This window comes from Eretmochelys imbricata, chromosome 10, assembly GCF_965152235.1.
Source record: "Eretmochelys imbricata isolate rEreImb1 chromosome 10, rEreImb1.hap1, whole genome shotgun sequence".
NCBI classification, from domain to species: domain Eukaryota; kingdom Metazoa; phylum Chordata; order Testudines; family Cheloniidae; genus Eretmochelys; species Eretmochelys imbricata.
The window spans coordinates 47,262,162-47,281,537 of NC_135581.1; the positions used below are offsets into that span (position 1 = coordinate 47,262,162).

At 46.0% G+C, this 19,376-nt stretch overlaps 1 protein-coding gene across 4 annotated transcripts; it reads right to left on the bottom strand.

The window, feature by feature from the left end:
* Positions 1-316: 316 nt before the first annotated feature.
* On the bottom strand, positions 317-11,770 carry FAM219B (family with sequence similarity 219 member B). Of its 4 annotated transcripts, none has more exons than XM_077828592.1 (6): positions 11,682-11,770; positions 8,838-8,937; positions 6,915-7,005; positions 5,592-5,669; positions 4,855-4,903; positions 317-3,910 (listed from the first exon to the last, which is right to left on the bottom strand). In XM_077828592.1, exons 1-6 carry the CDS (start codon positions 11,751-11,753, stop codon positions 3,755-3,757), a joined length of 546 nt encoding a protein of 181 aa, XP_077684718.1. In that variant the 5' UTR covers positions 11,754-11,770; the 3' UTR covers positions 317-3,754. The 4 variants fall into 4 exon arrangements, with proteins under 4 accessions (XP_077684718.1, XP_077684717.1, XP_077684715.1 ...); XM_077828591.1 differs by having other exon boundaries at positions 317-3,913; XM_077828589.1 differs by having other exon boundaries at positions 5,592-5,693.
* Positions 11,771-19,376: the final 7,606 nt, after the last annotated feature.

Here is a 19,376-nt window from a genome sequence, read left to right on the forward strand (position 1 = left end):
ACAGCTCACTTCATCGGATGTTGATGTTGCATCCGATGAAGTGAGCTGTAGCTCACGAAAGCTTATGCTCAAATAAATTGGTTAGTCACTAAGGTGCCACAAGTACTCCTTTTCTTTTTGCGAATACAGACTAACATGGCTGTTACTCTGAAACCTGTCCTTGCTTATAGTACTTCATGCCAGTCATAAATAGCTTCCAGAAGACCTAACCCTGGCTGAATTCTGCCCAGTTCTCTATTAAAAATCAAACCAGAAACTCTTTCAGTTGCACCAAGAACTGTGTGTGATTGTTCCCAACTATAGCAAGACACACTGCTTGTGTAACACAAAATCAAGTTTATTATAAACAAAACACTTCCCTTGAGCAGGAATATACAAAACTTTGTCATAGTTCTCTATAGCAATACTTAAGACGTTAGATTTCTTTATAAGCTGGTTGTCCTCTGCATCTCACAGCAGGACTGTTTAAGGCAGCTTTTTAACTTCATGTCAGATAGATTTCCCCTTGTCTTCTGTCCTTGCCCCAAACCCACACATATAATCTGCTCACAACTTAACCTAGAGATTCTGGACTAAAGACTGCTTCATAGCCACAACTCTCTTGTATTGTCTTGGTAGCTGAACAAGTACCATTAAAGCAAGTTAGACTAGAACAGATTAACTTTTAGCTAAAACAGCTCCCTGCAATTGACTGGGAGAGTATTTTCCACAGCAAAAGGATCTGTAATTCAGGCCCTGAGATTTAGCAGGAAAGGGCACAGCATCATATTCCAACTCCCTGTTTTAACAAGTGAAAGGCAAGCAGGAAGTTAAGCACAGAACCAAGCAGCCAAACCTTTCAGGCCACTACTAATGTGAGTGTACCTGTGCTGATGGAGAAGTAAAGCCTCCCTAACCTCTTCACTGCTGTCAACCACACATGGACCTTAGTTGCAACATACAGCCCTAAGTAAGGCAGCACACTTGGTGTGGCCCACGTTTTTAGAGGTGATGTGAAATCCAAGCTCATTTGTTCAACTGCTGGGATCAGGAAAGTGCCACTGAAAGCAGCCAGAGTCAGCCAACTTCTAGGCCCAGCCCATACAGGTACTTACAGAACAACCCTCTCCTCAAGGAGGAGATATAAACAGAATGGGCTCAAGTGCACTCGTCTGGGACCATCCAGCTGAAAAAAGGTCACAAGGAGAGAGAACTCAAGACACTTCATATATATAAATTTAATCAGCTTCAGCCGGCAGAGACAGGAGCCTCAACAACAGGTGGTGATATGTGCCATCTGAGATTTTAGCATCAAGACATCCTGTCTTTGAGGCCCCTATTACATCCAGGAGTCATTCTGACGCTGTAGGGTGTGAAGGTGTGTCATCCAAGCCAGCATGCTCTCTAGGCTGCAGCATTAGTGTCAGACTATGCTCAGTTCCGCAAGATCTACATGATGACCAAAACGTGGAAATTGCTCCCTTCTCTGGCCGTGACACCACATTCTGGACAAGAATACTCAATCACTTCACACAGCTGAATACCAATGAAGACAGTGTAAGGGACAGGGCTAGGACAGCGGTGGTACAGAGACTACACTCCAGAGCTCAAAGCCTCACTGCCATCTGACTAGCAGAAAAAAACAAACAACATTTAAATATTAACCAAACAGCCCTTCAAGCGCTTCCATAGCATCATAATCTCTGCATAAAACAATCCACTACAAACAATTACTGTTAGTGTGCATAGTAAGCCCATGGCAGGGAAGTCACAGTTTTGGTTGCTATTCCTGTCCTGGAGGGCAAAGAATTCAATGGAATTGAAATTAATGCTGAGCATTGTGGGAGGAGGCTCATAATCTTCAAGCTACGTTGATGCAGGTTGTTTTTTTGAAAGAATTAAATTTCCTTCATTTTTAGGACAAAGACTAAATCCATCTTTATGAATTTTGTCCTCTTGGAGGAAGTCAGTTCCTTGTATCATAATGTTCTAGGAGATCACATCAGCACAACAGATATTTCAGGACTGTTTCAACAGCCCACCAAATTTGGAATTGGCTCACCAAAAAAACAAACAAACAAACAAACAAAAAAACCACACTCATGAAGGGAAGCAATCCTGATTGTATGCCATGATGCACAGATTCATAGTCAGCAGCATGAGTAAGAGCAGCACAAGACTCCATCCTGATTTTGTATTTTTGTAACTAAAAGGTTATCAGCCAAATTCACACTAAAACTTCTCACTCTTAAATTCAGACCTTCCATGGCAGAGTAAACCCCGAGTAAAACTGCTATGACCTAGTCAGAAGCCCCTAAACCCCACTAATAACAGAAATTGACATGTCCTGCAAGAGATGTTAGCGGTATTTCTATATAATACCATGTGCCACTGGTCCAGTCAGACAACTAGAAACCAGTCACCTGATTAATCAGATCAAATGCATGGAATGTAGAGCCCTCTCAGCAGGCAACATGGCAATCTTTAGCAGAGAGCCTCTCAAATAAAGCAGCTCAAGACCCTGCCTACACCTGCCTTAACCCTCATCTCCACCACACCCAGTCACTTCACAGTGCCTGGCATGGTACTCAAAAGGAGCAGCAAGCTTTGGTTTTGATCACTATGTATAGATTTAGTTCAAAGCAAACCCAGAGCAATTATAGATGCATTACGTCCATTAATTTAACTAGACACTTATTAGGCAGCCCTCTTCCTCCTCCATTAACCTCTGCTGTTTCCCAGAGGAATTCCATCTCAGCTGGCCTACCTCAACCTCTCTGCCCCAGAGGGGGCCCCCCAGACTTCAAGCCAGGACTAGTGAATACACAAAAGAAAATAAATAAATAAATGCAGAGAGTTTGTTAGGTCACCTCTCCAGAAGTGAGAATTAAAGGCCAGGGCCTAAGGTTGCTTAGGAGATACACTCAAAGTGTAGTGCCTTGGTAGTAATGCTACCATCCAGGATCTCACAGCAGCTCTAACCAAGCCCCTAGACAAAGGTTTTTTGTTTTTGTTTTTTAAATAAAGGACAGTCAATGCTTTAGTTATATAATAAAAACAACCAGTTAAAGAGATGAACCCCAAAGAATAAAAGCAAACCATTTGAGATCCCACAGGATTAACAGAACGTGTGGGAAAACTGGATCAAAGCATTCAAGAGCCTTTCAAGTAGCTTGTTTCAACATGGAAATACAAGTTCCTTCTCTGCTTACCTGCTAGATCCTGAGTTCAGAGTCTATAAGGACATGGCAACCACCCAAGGCAGCACCAGATCCCAAACCCCAGCCTTGGAAGATGAGGAACGGGAATGATTGTTTGCAGACACTCAAGTGCCTTCATTTGCATTTCTCCAGCTTGTTAGATTACTGACTTGAGACCTTTGCTGTTCTCCTTTACAAACAGCTTTGGAGTTCTCCTTTAAGAGTGGAAGTCCCCACATGTTCTCTTCTCCCTCCTCCCCTAGCCAGCATGAAGCATCTTTCCATGCTCCAACAGTGCATGAGGTGACCAGTTGCATCCAGGCGACCTGAACAGCTACACATAATAGCTATATATTATATCACTATATGTAACAGAAAGTAACTTTGAGATAATCAACTGTTGCTGCTCAACTTGAGCAGGTGCCAATAACTGCAGCAGTGGCCGCGTCCAGTTCTCCAGTCACTGAGCCCACTTCAGTTTCTGCCAGTGTTCAGTGCTGAATGCAGTTGCCTCTATCAGGCATGCTAATGTCCTAAGAAACAAGGTAGAAAGTGCTGGCCCGGTTGAGCAGTGCCTACTGGATTGTGCAGGAGAGAGACTCCCCGAAGCAACAGGGACAAGGTGACGAGGCAACAGGCTTTGGGGGAATGAGATCTAGGTCCTCATCGTCCGGGATCTCATCTAGGTGGTACCCGTCCTGTAGAAGCTGACGGCTCAAATCCTGGTTCACCTGCTGAGTGAGCAACAGAAGAGATAAGAACTCCTGAAGCCAGTCAGTCAGTTGGGAACACTGAAGCCCTCCACTGCTCCAGCCCCAACGAAAAGATGTTCCTTGTACTATCTGATGAATATCATACCCTCTTGTGGTTGGGGTTGTAGTTTGCAAGTTAATTTCACTTGCATTCTTATTACACACACACACACACCCCCCCCCCTCAGGAGCCAAGCAATCAAGATGGGCCTGGTTAGAGGGATGAAAGGAGGAGAGGGTTGATTTAAACTGAAAGAAACTTTTAAAACTAAGATCAAGTCTTAGCAAAAAAAAAAAAAATACTGATTTAAACTCAAAGAGCCCCAAGTTCCCTGCATTGCTCCTGATCCCCAGCTCCCACCCAGCAGCCTCCCACAGAGAAAGCAACACCAGCTGAGCAGAGAAGGTGCACATTTGAGGAGAGAGCTTTAACTCTTGGATTGCAGACACTGATGAACACCCCACAGATCAGTGTTAGGGTTGCCACTCAAAGCCCTTTACAAAGCTAAGGTTGGGACAAACTGCTTCAGGGTCTGGAAAGAGACAGGGTTTACGTACCCTAATAGGAGATAAATAGGAATTTTTAGCAGTATCAAATAAAACTGTAGTTGATTTGTTTTGGGGTTGGGGGAGGAGAATGCTTAATTCATCCCCTTGCAGCTTTGGCCACCAGAACGGCATTATGCTATGGCAGGAGAATCGGAAATTTGAAACTGACCAGTCTAGTTAACTGTCCAAGCTCAGCGAAGTCCACAAACAGCTTTAGAGGAATAAACTAAATTATACTCCACATACTGAACTCTTCGCTATCAAATATATGGCAACTGGACAAAGGGGATAGTTGGGGTGGGGCAGACTGAGAATGGATCCATGTGAATCATACGGCATGTGAGATACAACAAAACAAAACACTCTGGACTTGCCTCTGCAGAGGAGTAACCGGAGGAACATCTTGACTCCAGCTCCCCATCACTAAGAGAGGAATGCAACAGTCAGGTAAGCAAGAGAATGTGTGAAGCGCATCAACTGCTGCATCAGTGGGGTGTGCATGGAGCCTGGTAGAGTATACGATCTCCTCCCCCGCCCAGCAAGCAAATAAGGGTATCTGAAGTGAAGGAGCTGATGTCAGCTCCTGGGGATTGAGTGGGGAATGGCTCTTTACATTTGCACTGCTAATGAGTGTTTCAGCAGGGACCTCAGTGTCAGCACAGTCCTGCTGAAACACTCATTAGCAGCGCAAATGTAAAGGGGTCCTGCATCACCCTCTCCAACAGGTGCCCACGAGAGCCTAAATTACAGGTCAGCAAGGCATCAGCCTCACAAAGATCGGAATAGAATTTGCAACTCAGGTTGTTAACAGGTCCAGCTCCCTTGGGGTTGTACTGCTGGAGGCAAGCAGATCAGTCACAAAGGTGACTAATCAGCCATTCCCTTTACTTTACAGCCCCAGGTCAGCTCCCTTAATGTAAGTGGACTTCTCTCCCTTCAAAAAGGAATCTCCATATAAACAGAGGCTGGCACAGCTAAGTCAGTTAGTAACTTGTGTTTTGAACAAAGTGTTGCTATGCAGGGGCTCAGATCCACCAAGCAGGCATCACTCAGTTTCCCTGAGTACACCTACCTCAAAGCACCAAGCCACTGACACACACAAAGCTCTCACCTGTCTGAATCAAGGGACACCAGGTTCTCATCCGCTGTCTGGCTGAGAGCAGCATAGCCCTTGTTAAACTTCATTGACCTGGAGAGAGGTGCACAAATGAGCCTGCAACAGACATCTAGATGGGGAAGGGTGATCACAGATCTGACTGTCTTCCAGGCTAAGAACACAGGATAGGAGGTACGACACTAGAGATGTCCTCTCTCACTTTACTGCCTAGGTCAGGGGTAGTCAATAGTTGGACCACGTGCCAAATCTGGACCACCAGATATTTATGAATGGATCCTGAAATCTATTTATTTATTATCATTATTTTTTATTATTTTCTCTGGAGTCTGGACCTTGACCAAGAAAGTTGGACCGTAACAAAAAATAATTGACTAACCCTGGCCTAAGTATTGCTAATCTGAAGAAGGAAGACTCTCACAGCCACAATGGGCTAGAGCAGCTGGAAATTAACTCCAACTCCAGGTGCTGCAATAAATTTAGCTGATTAATTCCTCAAAGCCACACTATCCTCCTGACTGAGAGGAGAAATACATATCTTGTTAAAAGGATTTAGTGTTTGTGAATGTACCGGATTGACAGCTCTAGGGCAGCATTTCCCAACTGTTGGCAACTCCTCATTCAAAGTCAACAATTTTCACGGCCTGCTTTTTTACTCTTCCATTTACAATACATGGATCAATGCTAACAAATTATAAGCCGATATAATGTGTGTGTTGTGTTATAGGAGGCTAACAGGAAGGATAAGGGTATGCAGGGAGAGGGGGAAGTGACATTTTCTTTGCTTAAGATTGTAATCAAGTTTTCAATACTTTGTGACTCCTCTGATTGATTTTTGTGACCCCCATGGGGATTGCAACCCACCAGTTGAGTTGTTCTAGAGAGTGATGTCCTCTGTTTAGCCACAGAACAGTTACACCATAGACAGCAGCATCACAAGCTTCCTTATGCTGCCCCTTGCCAGTGAGCCTCATGCCTGACCAGGAGGGAGCACCTCTAGGAGCAAGAAGGCAGTTCAGGCAGTCATTTGCCTCTTAGCTGGGGCTGTCAACAAGGGGGTGAGGAGAGGAAGGGATGGGGCAGCACCCAATTAGCGTGAACAGTGATCAGTGGTTTGTGATGTGAACACACACTGGGAACTGACAGGAGACACTAACTCATTTCACATATACTGCTGACCTATCAGTCACTATACACCTGAATTAGAACGAGTGACCTAGAGGTCAAAGACCCCATATCCTGCTCCTAATCCTCTGAGCCATCCAGTCTCTCAGACGTATTTGAAAATACAGCTTGTCAACAGTGAAAATGGGCTCAAACCTTTTTGCTGCTGGCTTTGGTTGCTGTAGAACAGTTGCCCCCAAGATGCCTTTCCTCCGCAGCACCGCCTTTGCCATTTCTCGATGCCTCTCTGAAACCCAAACAAGGATACTTACAACTCCGAACCCAACTGACCCATACTCCTGGGGCAAGTTGTCATAAGTCATCGCTAACAAGAGTGCAGCTGCTTTACAATGCCTTTCACATGCAATATATGGTATAGAAACTCAATTCCAACATGTCTATTCTTATCACTTTGATTGAAAGAGACACATGATTTTGTTATCCATGTGGTCAGACGCACACTGCAGTGTTTTCCATTTGTTTATTTAAAAGTCCCCTTTTCCCTGCCAGTCACATATGCTTTGGTGCCGAACAATATTAAACACATGACTTGTTACTAATGCCAACATTAGAAGTAGATTAATAGCAGTTGATACATGTCACCCTCAGAAATATCCCCCACCTCTGCAAAAGCCTGGGGAAACAGATTTGCCTTCAGGGTTTAATATATAGCCTGAGAAAACGTCAGACCAGGGTGAGTGAGTGGTGGTGAAGCAAGTTCCAGAGTCAAGAGCCTTCACCAAGCATTCCCCATCTCCAGTCCCCACATGGTCAAATCTAGGGATGTCAGCAAAAGTACCTCAGCTGACTTCTGTTGCATGGGCAGTAGATAGGGCTCAGCTAGCCAGGACCCAACCTGTGTAAGGTTTTGGCAATCAAAGACAATACCTTGAACTGCAGCCAAAAAGCAAGCAAGGAGCAGTCTGGAGAATTAGCACCATGAGCTCCCTGCAACTCAAGCTGCCCAGCAATCAGGCATTTACATTCTCCACCATCTGTAACTCCTAGGTGCATATGGCAGTTACCTAGCCTGGAAGTTACAAAGGACAACCCTAGAAAGATCCACATCAGAGAAATGCTGGCAGTCGCTTAGCCAGATGGACATGAAAGGCACTTTTGGCCACAGATGTTTCTGAATTTTTAGACAGCAATTGGGTTCAAAGCCCCCAGATTTGAAAGCCTTATGGACAAATGGTGGGTGAAACTACCACAAGAATTTCAAGACGCTTCGCCTATATTAAGGGCAGTCAGCTTTGATTTTATCTTATGTGGAAGTCTTGAGCTATTCCGTCCCATTCAAATTATGATCCCTTCCTTAGTAATCCAATGGCAATATTCTCTAGCCAGTTACGACAGAATTATGCAGTACTACTTGCCTAGAGCAATCCAAGTTGATCATGCTAAAAGATAAAAGTTCTCTTTGTTTTAATACAAATGGTTTAATCTGATCAAAACTTCTGGCACTAAACAGAAGATCTAACTGACCAGTTTTTCTAATTAAAGGGAAAGATCTAGGCTTTAACTTCTGATTTAAGGAGAACATTCCTTAATTTTTTTCCACCTATTACCAAGCAGTGCAATGCATAATTTGAACTCCCTCAGTGCAAGGTTTACAACGCGAGGGACCCATCAAGTCTCTGCAGTGGGCTACTCATGTGCTTTTCTTTTAAGACATATTTTGAGCTGGCACTGGGAAAGAGCCAGACAGAGGCCTGGAGACAGAAGGCTTCAGTCACAAAACAGGCATGGGACAGGCAGTGCTAGGTTCTGCCATGCTATCCACCAATGGATTGTCACCTGTCCCAAGCACAACCACCTCCAACAGAGGCAGGCTCCATGACCCATTCAGTCCCTGGCCTCTCTGCTAAAACTGTCATTAACCATAGCAACTGCAATGATAAAAACCACAAAATGTTTACTAAACCTGGATTAAATTTCAATTCAACTCATTTTACACAGATGGTACAGTTTACAGTCACTACTAACCTGGGCTGAGTTGAACCATTACCCTCCCCTGACCCTCAGATGGGAACTTGCTAGGGAGATGGGGACTCTGTGACAGACCAGGTCATTACTTACGCAGTTTGGCATGAATGGAGGAAGCTTTGGTCATGATGTATGGGCCCCTTTTTTCCACTACATCACTCTCCCTGTTTGTCCTCTTGTTCTCCATCTGAGCCTGCAGGAGAGAAAACAAGCAAGAGCAGAGCAGGTCAGCCAGCATCACTAAGATACAGATACTGTTCAAGGTGTCTGCAGTTATTTTCAGTATTTCTAGGGCACCCATTGCTGTAACAACATACTCAATGACCACAGCAACCTCTCACCACAGCAATTCAAGAGAGCTGAAAGGGGGAAACCTTACTCTCTTCCAGGCCCTGTGCATGCTGTGAAACTGAAAAGATGGGAGAAGTGTGGGAAATGAGATTTTTGGGAGGGGATTGAAGATGTTAAATTAAAGACAACTCATATGGCTGTGATAATAAGCTTCCCTGTAAATCTGTCTTCACCCAAAAATATAGAAAAAGCGATTTCACAATTGCACTGTTGCCAACCCAACCATTCAAAAATCATGAGATTTTTTTAAATCTAATGATTTTTAAAGCCAATTTGAGGTTTTGGCTTTTTTAGCCTTTTCAAGCTTATCCCCACCCTGATAAGAAAGCTAAGCTTGTAGATCATTTAAAAAACAAAAGTGAGATTCTCATGTACTCGTATGACTCCAGTACCAGGACCTTAAGGAAAAACACCAAATATTGTGAGATTTGTGACAAAAATAGTTACAGAGTTCTCAACAAAAAGAAAACTTTGCAAAAATAACTTAATAAAAAACAAGTAGAGAAACACTTGGAAAATGTGATACTTATAAATCAGCCAATCCAGATGATACATATCCTAGCATATTAAAGGACCCAGTAGGGCCATTCTTATGGACTGACTAATGCAGGGGTTCTCAACCTTTTTCTCTTTGAGGCCCCCCTCAACGTGCTATAAAACTCCAGGGCCCAGTGCGGGCAGAGGGGCCTTGGGCATAGACGTAGTTGGACTTCTATTTTGGGTGAGGAGGGGCCAGCGGGGCTCGAGCCACCTCTGCATCGCAGGGTCCAGGGAGGTAACACCACCTCCACCCCCTGACTCACCTCAGCAGGCCAACCAGCTGGGGGGGGTTGGAGGGGGGCACACACAACCCAAAAATTACAACTCAAAAGCGGAGGGCTTAGCTCAAAAAGTTTGAGAACAGCTTCGGGTGCAAGGCAGAGGTACTAGGTGCACATAGAGGGTAGCTGTGGGTGCAGGGAGGGGGGGTGGCTAGGGGCTGCGTGCTGGCAGGGGATAGTTCAGGGTGCAGGTAGGGTGTAGCTCAGGGTGTACGGAGAGGGGTATTAGAGGCTATATACTGGGAGGACTCCCCGCTGGTCCCTGTTCCCGGAGGGGTCTGCCAGCTACGGAGCAGAGTCTCCCCACCCAGTGAACTCTTACTGGACTGGCTCCCTCTGTGGGAGCAAAGGGGGCTGGGAGCTGAGGAACAGCTTCAACCCGGGGCACCAGCAGGAGAGGAGGGAACGCTGCCGCTGCCTGCTCCATGGCACCAGCCAGAGCAGCAGCTGCCCTGCACTGCCTGGCTCTGGCTTCCCACCTCTGACCTGACCAGGGGGCAAGGAGAGGAGATGGCGGGAGGTGTGGAGCTTCTCCCAGGACTGCTATGCTCTTGCGCTGCAGTTTTTTTTTGGGGAAAATGCCCTCCATGTCCCCAAGTCTTCCCATGGGCTCAGGGCTTCTGCCCCACAGGAAGCACCAGGGCTCGGGGCTCCGGCATTCAGCCCTGCACCTCCCGGCTTTACCCCACAGGGGGTACTGGGAATTGGGGCTTCAGCACCCCAACTCCAGCCCCCCGGGGCTGCCGGAGATTGGGGTTTCAGCCCCACGCCTCCCAGCTTCAGCCCCCCAGGGGGCACTGGGGATTCGGGCTTCAGCTGTGGGGCCCCACAGCCCCTTGAAAGGGCTCACGGATCCACAGGAGGCTGCAGACCCCCAGTTGAGAACCACTGGACTAATTAATAAAAACATACAGTAACTATGAGTTTTGGTAGGGAGATAACACTAAATCTTGATGTAACTGTGGTTTTTGATGCTAGCTCTGCAAACACACACCTGAATATCTTTATGCATGTGAACAGGCTTGGGAGAAACTGTTTTTTTAAAATAAATGTTGATGGATAATATTGATAGATATTTTAAAGCATTCCCTGCCCCCAATTTTCATCTATTTAAGTTTTCACCATTGTTGGCAATTATTGGGGGAGGTCAGACAGTTATTTAGTGACAGTAGCAAATGAGATTAAAAAACTAAAGCTCTATAACTTAAATATACAAAGCAACTATTCTTAAACCCAGCTCTTGTTCTTGAGCAGTATTTTCCCTACTTTGCCTATGGGTAAGTTTCGATTATTATTGATTAAAGCATTTGTAAGTGAACTTGACGTTTACGGACAAGTCTAATCTCTCCAGGCCTACGCGGAGACCGAGCCCCGCTCAGCTAATGACACCAGCCGCAGCACAAATAAAGCCCCGCAAACAGCCAGTAGCTCCATTAGCGCCCCAGCCACGTCCGAGCGGGAGGAGCCGAGGACCCCGGGCGGGCGGCGCCGGCCGAACGCAGCTGCGCCGGGCGGACCCCGCTCCCGAGGGGAGACGCGAGCCCGTGACGCCCACGAGTGACCCACGCAGCTGCCTGGGCGCGGGCCCGGCTCTGCTCGCAGCCGCGGCGCCTCGGGTCAGCGCGGGGCGGGAAGCGGAGCCAGGCGCGACTAGGCGCCCGAGCCCCGGCCGCTCGGGGAGGCGCCGCCCCGTGGGGTCGGCGGGGGCGGGGGCGCCCCCCGGGCGGACACTCCCCTCAGACTCCCCAGGGCCGCAGCACCTCACCGTCCCGGCGCTGGCTCCAGGCTGGATCCCGGGAGCCCTCTTCGCGCCACCGCCGCCATCCCCCGTCGCCATAATTGTCGGTGCTGGAGCCCCACCCCCCCATTTGCATACCCAGGGATCATGAATAATTAACCAGCCGCCGTCTCCCCGATCAATCTTGACGTACGGAACCGAAAGCGAGGCGACCTATTTGTTTGCACGGCGGAGTCCCGCCCCCTCAAACCAATGTCTATTGGCTGCTGTGGGACAAACAAGCCAATCCCAGATGACCAATCCCTTTCACCCGGAAATAGAGGCAACGTTCTCATCTCCCCTTCTCGAAAGCCGGGGGCGGGGGAAGATCCCAGACTATCTTCTTGGTGCTGCGGTCTCTATGGTGCGTCTCCCATGCCTTTCCCGGGCTGGGACACGTGCGTTCCTCCTACGAGGCAGCAGGTGGCGCTGCAGGCCCTGGCTCTGGCTGGCTCCTCCCCACCCCTCCGTCGCGGCTGCACGTGGGGGAAGTGAGGAGGGGCTGGGCAGTTGGCACGTGGGGGCGCTACAGCTGGCTCCTGGCTGCTGCTTGGGGGGTATCTAACGCAGCCAGGAACAGCTGGGTGTGGGGCGCCAGTGGGGCGGGGGCGGAGGCATTCTGCACGAGGCAGGGCGTCAGGGTTGAAGGGGTGTAGGCACAGCAGAGAGGGACCAGCAAACGGTGAACTGCCAGGCTCCTCGCCTCTCAGCTTTTCCTGTTCTGGGCTGCTCTTCACTCCCCCTTATGCAGCTGCGAGTGAGAGCAGGCTGGGACTTGAATTTCTCATGTAAACAAAATGCAGAAAAGGTTCTTCTCTATACATTATAAAGTAGCACCAAAAAAAGGGGGGAGGGGTCCTTTCATAGTTTCAGATCCCCATTACTCTGCTCCATCCATCTCTAATGGAACCACCCTCTCCTGGGGTATAGATACACTTCAGCTTCCTTTTTTTGCTCACTTCTAGAATCATAGAATATCAGGATTGGAAGGGACCTCAGGAGGTCATCTAGTCCAACCCCCTGCTCAAAGCAGGGCCAATCCCCAATTTTTCCCGGAGATCCCAAATGCCCCCCTCAAGGATTGAGCCCACAACCCTGGGTCTAGCAGGCCAATGCTCAAACCACTGAGCTATTCCTCCCCTCTCAGAAACCCAACCCCCCCAACACTTACATGGAGTAGAAGGAACTGTATCCATTCTGCAATAGTCTTAGCATAGTACATATTCTGAACTAGATAGCCTGCTATCCTGCAGAAATGGGCTTCTTTAACAAACATAGAAATATATTATGATTCCTGCTGGCTGCCCAAGTTTCCAGAAAACTGGGGAAGGAGAAAGAATGGAGAGAAGAGCAAAGCTGCAGAAAGCCTACTGAAAGCTCAGGGTAGCATAGAAAACAAACCATCATGTCCAAAAGGATTGTTACTGCCCCATCAGATAGCAATATTACATAAATATTTACACAGAGGGCAATTACGGTGCAGCTACCTAAGGAAGCAACAGATGCTTCAACCCATGAATGTATCATAAAAAGTTTGAGATGTATTTGAGGAATTTGGGGGGAGGGATATCCCAGTGGTTTGAGCATTGGCCTGCTAAACCCAGGGTTGTGAGTTCAATCTTTGAGGGGGCCATTTAGGGAACTGGGGCAAAAATTGGGGATTGGTCCTGCTTTGAGCAGGGGGTTGGACTAGATGACCTCCTGAGGTCCCTTCTAACCCTGATATTCTCTGATGACATCCTGAGGTCCCTTCCAATCCTGATAGTCTATGATTCTATGAAAGAGACATGATAGGCTAAACAGGCTGGATAAAGACGTAAAAGGACTGTGTGACCTCATTTGTCTTCTCTAGGAAACCTTCTGGTTAAACAGGATTGTGAGAACTTGTTAACTGACAATGCTGATTGTGACTGGAGGTGGAGCCCCATCCTTCACATCATGCTGGTAGTTCATTAGATTTCTGCAGTAATGGAAGGAAACGGCAATATAAGCATTTTCATATTTTCTTTCCTATGAAAACTGCCATCATAGAATCACAGAATATCAGCGTTGGAAGGGACCTCAGGAGGTCATCTAGTCCAACCCCCTACTCAAAGCAGGACCAACCCCAACTAAATCAACTGACTGAAATGCATTTGTGACCGGCCGCTAAAAGGATGGATCTTTATTTAACTAGCCCATGGCTCTGTTTTACAAAAAGTGACACTGGATGTTCAGATTATCCAGGGGGCTTCAGATGGTTAGGCTTCATAGCAGCAAGCAGAAGGTTACTGTTACTCACACCTTCTTGTCAACTGTTTGAAATGGGCCATCCTGATTATCACTACAAAAGTTTTTTTTCTCCTGCTGATAATAGCCCACCTTAATTGATTTGTCTTGTTAGAGTTGGTATGGCAACCCCCATCTTTTCATGTTCTCTGTACATATATCTTCCTACTGTATTTTCCACTCCATGCATCTGATGAAGTAGGTTTTAGCCCACAAAAGCTTTTGCCCAAATAAATTTTTAGCCTCTAAGGTGCCACAAGTACTCCTCGTTCTTTTTGCTGATACAGACTAACATGGCTACCCCTCTGAAACCTACAGTAACTGTGGTTCTTTGAGTTAGTGTAGATCCTAGTGTAGGATGGGATGCACACAAGACCAGATTTTTTAATAAACCCTTGCTTGTCAGGGCTGTGCATGTCCATTGTGTCCCCTTGTGGCTGAAAAGTAAAGCGTCCATGACCCTTCCCATGTTTCCTCACCATTCAAAGACCAGGGCAAGTAGGGACTCCAAGGAAGAGGTCAGGTCATGGGATCTATACTGACCATCTTGAACTAGTTACCATGCGGTAGTTCTCCCTTAGAGCTCGTCTCAGTGTGGATTTTAGTGTAGGTAACTGGCAAGCAGTATCCCCTCAGGGTGGTGGGAATGAGAAGTTCCAGCTGCATCAGTTTAACTGTGATTGTACTACTGGTCTCCCGAACTTGGCATCTGACGTAGCCACGAAGTCCAAGGTACAGCACTTGGCGTAGGTCAGCAGGTTACTCTACATCATCGCTGATTAGATCTCCCATACTGGTGCTTTTCTGGAGCAGGTGGAGGATGTTGCTTGTGACCCAGTGGAGTAAGCCTTGATGTTCTGTAGGAAAGGTACAATGGCCAGCTGATAGCACAGTGAGATACATTTGTGACGTCATTCCATATTCTTTATGAAAATATGCTTATATGAATTACATAAGATATACTTTATGCAAAATGGCTCATGTGAGATAGCATTGGAATGGTTATGATTTACTGAATGTGATAACCAATTTGTATGCCTGTATCATTTCTGCATCTATATCTGAAGTTAGAAATATTGACTAGGAATTTATCTGTATTTCAACTATGCTACTTTGGGTAACGCCCCTTACCAACACTTCAGGTACAACAATGGAAAAGCCAGTCAGGGCAGATGGCCCATCAACAAGGACAATGGACTGTAAAAGAGCTTAGTCTTCCTGTGAACATGTGGGTCAACTTGTGAAGAATGGCTACAAGGGCCCTACAGAGTCAGGTGATCTTGTCACCTGATACTAAAACATTACCCAGGACTTCTTGTAACTTTCCACTGTAAGGGAATGGGGGGGGGAAGGGGGAAGTGGTCAAACTAGGAAACAAAGGACTCCCGCCTTATGCAAATCCTATTTAAGGGAGGGGAGTGAGGTAATTCTGGTCTCGAGGTCTCCCCTACTACTGCACCCAAGATGACTGCTGGAATCAACTAAGATTGAACATCGGAAAGAACTGGACCCAGGCTGGAAGGGCATCTGGCCTGTGAAGATGATTATTAGAACCACATTTAGGGTGAGAACACGCATGTAACCAGTTTCTTTAGTGTATTAAGCTGAGTTTGCAGGCTTGTTTTATTTTCTTAGTAATCTGCCTTGTTCTGTCTGCTACCTCTTAACTACTTAAAATACACCTGTTATAGTTAATAAATTTATTTCTGATTTATAATATAACCCAGTTTATGTGATATCTAACTGGGGGGGTGGGAGGCTAGAAATTGTACATACCCTCTTCCACACTGAGGGAAGAGGTGAATATATCTTTGGGTCTGTACTCCAAGGGAGGTGGACATCTGAGTGCTAGAGAAAGTCCCTTAAGCTGAGTCTTCCCAGAGCTAATCTGAAGCTGGGAGTGTGGCCCTGCCTGTGTATGTGTTAGAGGAAGTTTCAAGAACCTGGCTCAGCAAGACAGGTAAAAGGGGGCTCATGTAGGCAGAACACGTAGAGTCAGTAGTATCTCAGTACATCAGGTGACTTCCTAAGGGATCCAACCCATAACAACGTTATCCATCGTGACCTTCCTTGTGAAGAGAGCGCTTGAGCTTTAGAACACCCAGCTCTGGTTATGGACAGGGCTACAGCCTAAATGGCTTGGTCCTGACCATATAATAAAGCAAAATCCTGACTACATACAGTGTGTGTAATTTCTTTTCACCCAGAACAGAGCATGGCTTTGGGAAGAAAACAGTGGGTTGACTTGTGTGTATGAAAATCTGAGACCAACTTAGGAATGAACTTCGGGTAATATCTTTGCACCATCTTGTCCCTATGGAATGTCACATGGGGGTTTAGCCATAAGAGCCTGCAGCTTACTCACCCTTCTGGTTGAAGTGACAGCTACCAGAAACAGACTGTAGAGTGAGGTGCAGTAAGGGACAGTCTGAGAGAGGTTTGAACAGAAGCTCCGTGAGCCTCAGGAGGTCCCAAGTGGGTGTGTAATAGCCCTTTGAAAAACTTCAATACCATGGGGTAAGAGATGACCAAACAACTGTACAGGCAGATGGCAAGCTAAGACTGCTGCAGGGTGGACATTAATAGCACTGAATGAAAGGCCAGCCTGTTTTAAGTAGTTGAGGATCTTTAGTATCAAGACCTGGGCTGGGTCCAAACCACATTGGGCTGCCAATATCGAGAATCTCTTCTCTTTAGATGAATACATTCTCCTGGTAGATGTTTTCCTGCTCTGTGTCAGGATTTCCTGGATCTGTAGGGAGCAGATCCTGTCCATAGCAAAGAAGTCTATTACAGGGAATCAGCAACAATGAAATATCAGGCCCATGATGAATCTATGCAAGGATCATTTGTGATTGGTCACAGATCGCCTGCTCAGGAATTCTGCTAAGCTGTTGCTGACTCTCAGTAGATGAAAGGCCATCAGGGTTGCCCCATTCTGATGGGGCCAAGTCCAGAATGTAATGATCTCCAGGCAGAAGGGCAAGAAGTGGGCACACATCCCCCACCCTGTTCAGGGAGAGCACAGCTGTCATGTTGTCTGCAAAAATTTTCACTACTCAATTCTGGAGGACAAGTAGGAACACCATAGAGGACGGTCTGATGGCTCTGAGCTCGAGGATGTTCATGTGTAACCCCATGTCATCCAGGAAACAATTTCCTTGAATTTGCAGATGGTCCAAATGAACTCCCCAACTTGTCCCTGGGGTGTCTCTTTTGGGGAGGGGACTAAAAAGGGTATCCCTTTCCATGCACTTGTAGGATCCAACCACACAAGTTCTCCAATGACTTAATGTGGCACTGAAACCTTCCTATTTGATGTCTCACTGGAAAATAGACTACCCTGAACCAGAGCTGAAAGGGTCACAGGTGAAGTCTGATGAAATATTTCCCAGAGTATCATGATGGGTACTCTGGCTGATTGGTTACTGGTATGTTCACATTTCCCAACGATACAGAGCTTTTCATTATTCTCTCAAAACCAGAATATGATTGAAATCAGTGACTTGCATTTCAGGTATGTTACTTCAAGCCAGTCCCATTACGAGCCTTCTACAGTTCATAGTATTTTTTTACAGAGAGAAGAAAAATCTCCAGCTTTCCTCCCAGCCAGTTGCAAGAGCATACGTAATGTGACTTCTCTCTTTAGGACTTCAGAGATATAGTAAAAAGTATAGGTAAGTAATCACGATTGGTTACTGGCATAGAAGACAGTGGAGGTCATTTGCTTGGACCAGTGGAATTTGCGAGAGCTAAGCTTTTTCTTAACCTAATGAGATTGTCTTATTAATAAGGTAGTATTCCCACTCTGAAGGATTGTTGGTCTTGAAATGCTTTTGATGCAATTGACTCAGATAGAACTGGCCCTTCAATGGGACCTCAAGTGGCCAGCCACATGAACTCTGCCAACCCAGGAACTCAATCTTAGTAAAGCTAGCTTATAACCAGTAAAGCTGTTCACATTTCTGTTCCGAGAGTCCTAAAGAATGAACAACCAGAGATGTGTGGTTTGGTGCTTTAAGAAAAAAAAGACATCTGAATTTAATGTTCACAAGAAATGAGACGCAATATCATCTAGTGACAGACCGGATGAGTATGGGGTTTCGGACAGCATGATAGTTTTAGACTCTTCCTAGATGAGGCTACAGCCAATAGTGTAAGTTTTGTGAACAAACTCATTAGAGAACCCCCTGAAATTATCAAAAACGATTTTTCATCATAACATCTGAGCTGCTTCTAGCAGTGGAAACTTGTGTATTAAGCTTATTTCCCCCCCATACTAATAATTCCAAAAAGGTGGAGTTGGAGGTCAGTAATGAGAATACAAATAGCTACTAGTAAGAAACTTGAGACCCCAGGAATGTCAAAGGGAGGACTAATTTTCATTGTCTTCCTTTATCAGTCCTGTTCCTTTTACAGTTAAGAGCCTTAATGGGGGGTTAGGTTTGCCATTCACTCCCACTCTCCAAATACACTGAGCACTGAATTCATCGGGCAAGGCTTATTCATACAGAGCCTTTGGAAACAAGAGGGCAGACTTTCAAAGGCACAAATGACAGTTAAGCATTTAATTGTCAGTTGTCCATGAAAATCACCCCTAAGGTCCCTTACCTAAAGGCCTTACACTCCAAACAGTGTACAAAGAATTGGATAGAATTAAAAGCAAGGCACCTGAGCTGAGAAAACTAGGTGATTTGTCAGAAAAATCTGAGCAGATTGGGGAACTAGCATTGATTAATTAGCACTTCACTATTGGCCAGCATGGGCTTGGTTTGATAAACCTTCTTTGCAAAGGTCTACGGGCTTGTCTTCACTAAAGTGCTAGAGTGGTGCAGAGGTCTCCCTTTATGTTTGAGTTTGGAAGAAGGGGCTATTTCTCCATCTACACATCCAAGAGTACTGAGCATGGGGGCAGGTGGTACAACACCTGGGTGCACCTTACCTACTGCTATACATCTTTAGACCGCTACTATTGCTGTTTGTGCTCTTCAGGAAGCTTCTGCTGCTCTCTTGACAGACAGCAATTCAGCAGAGGATGGACTTCCAGGTGAAAAGTGGACAGTGACCCCCTGAGTCTTATTTTTAAATAGTGACCAAGACAGACAGTGACTACTACACCATTTTTCTATAGTGAGAGGGTCAGCAGAAAGAGTTCAAAATAAACTCATCTGATCAAATCCGTAGTATTTTAATAAGTTTGGTTCGTTCCCTCATGAAGATTTCCCTCTGGACATGTCTTCTGGCAAAGACTACACTGATTTGGTCAAGTAGTTACCAAGCGTATGTGAAATGCTTTGAACAAGCCTACACTTTGATTAGGCTAATTTTGTTCATTGCCTTTTTTAACTGTAAAAGCCTGGGGTCAAAAGATGATTTATGAAAGGATAAATTCTTTCTGTTAATATCTTCAGGTTA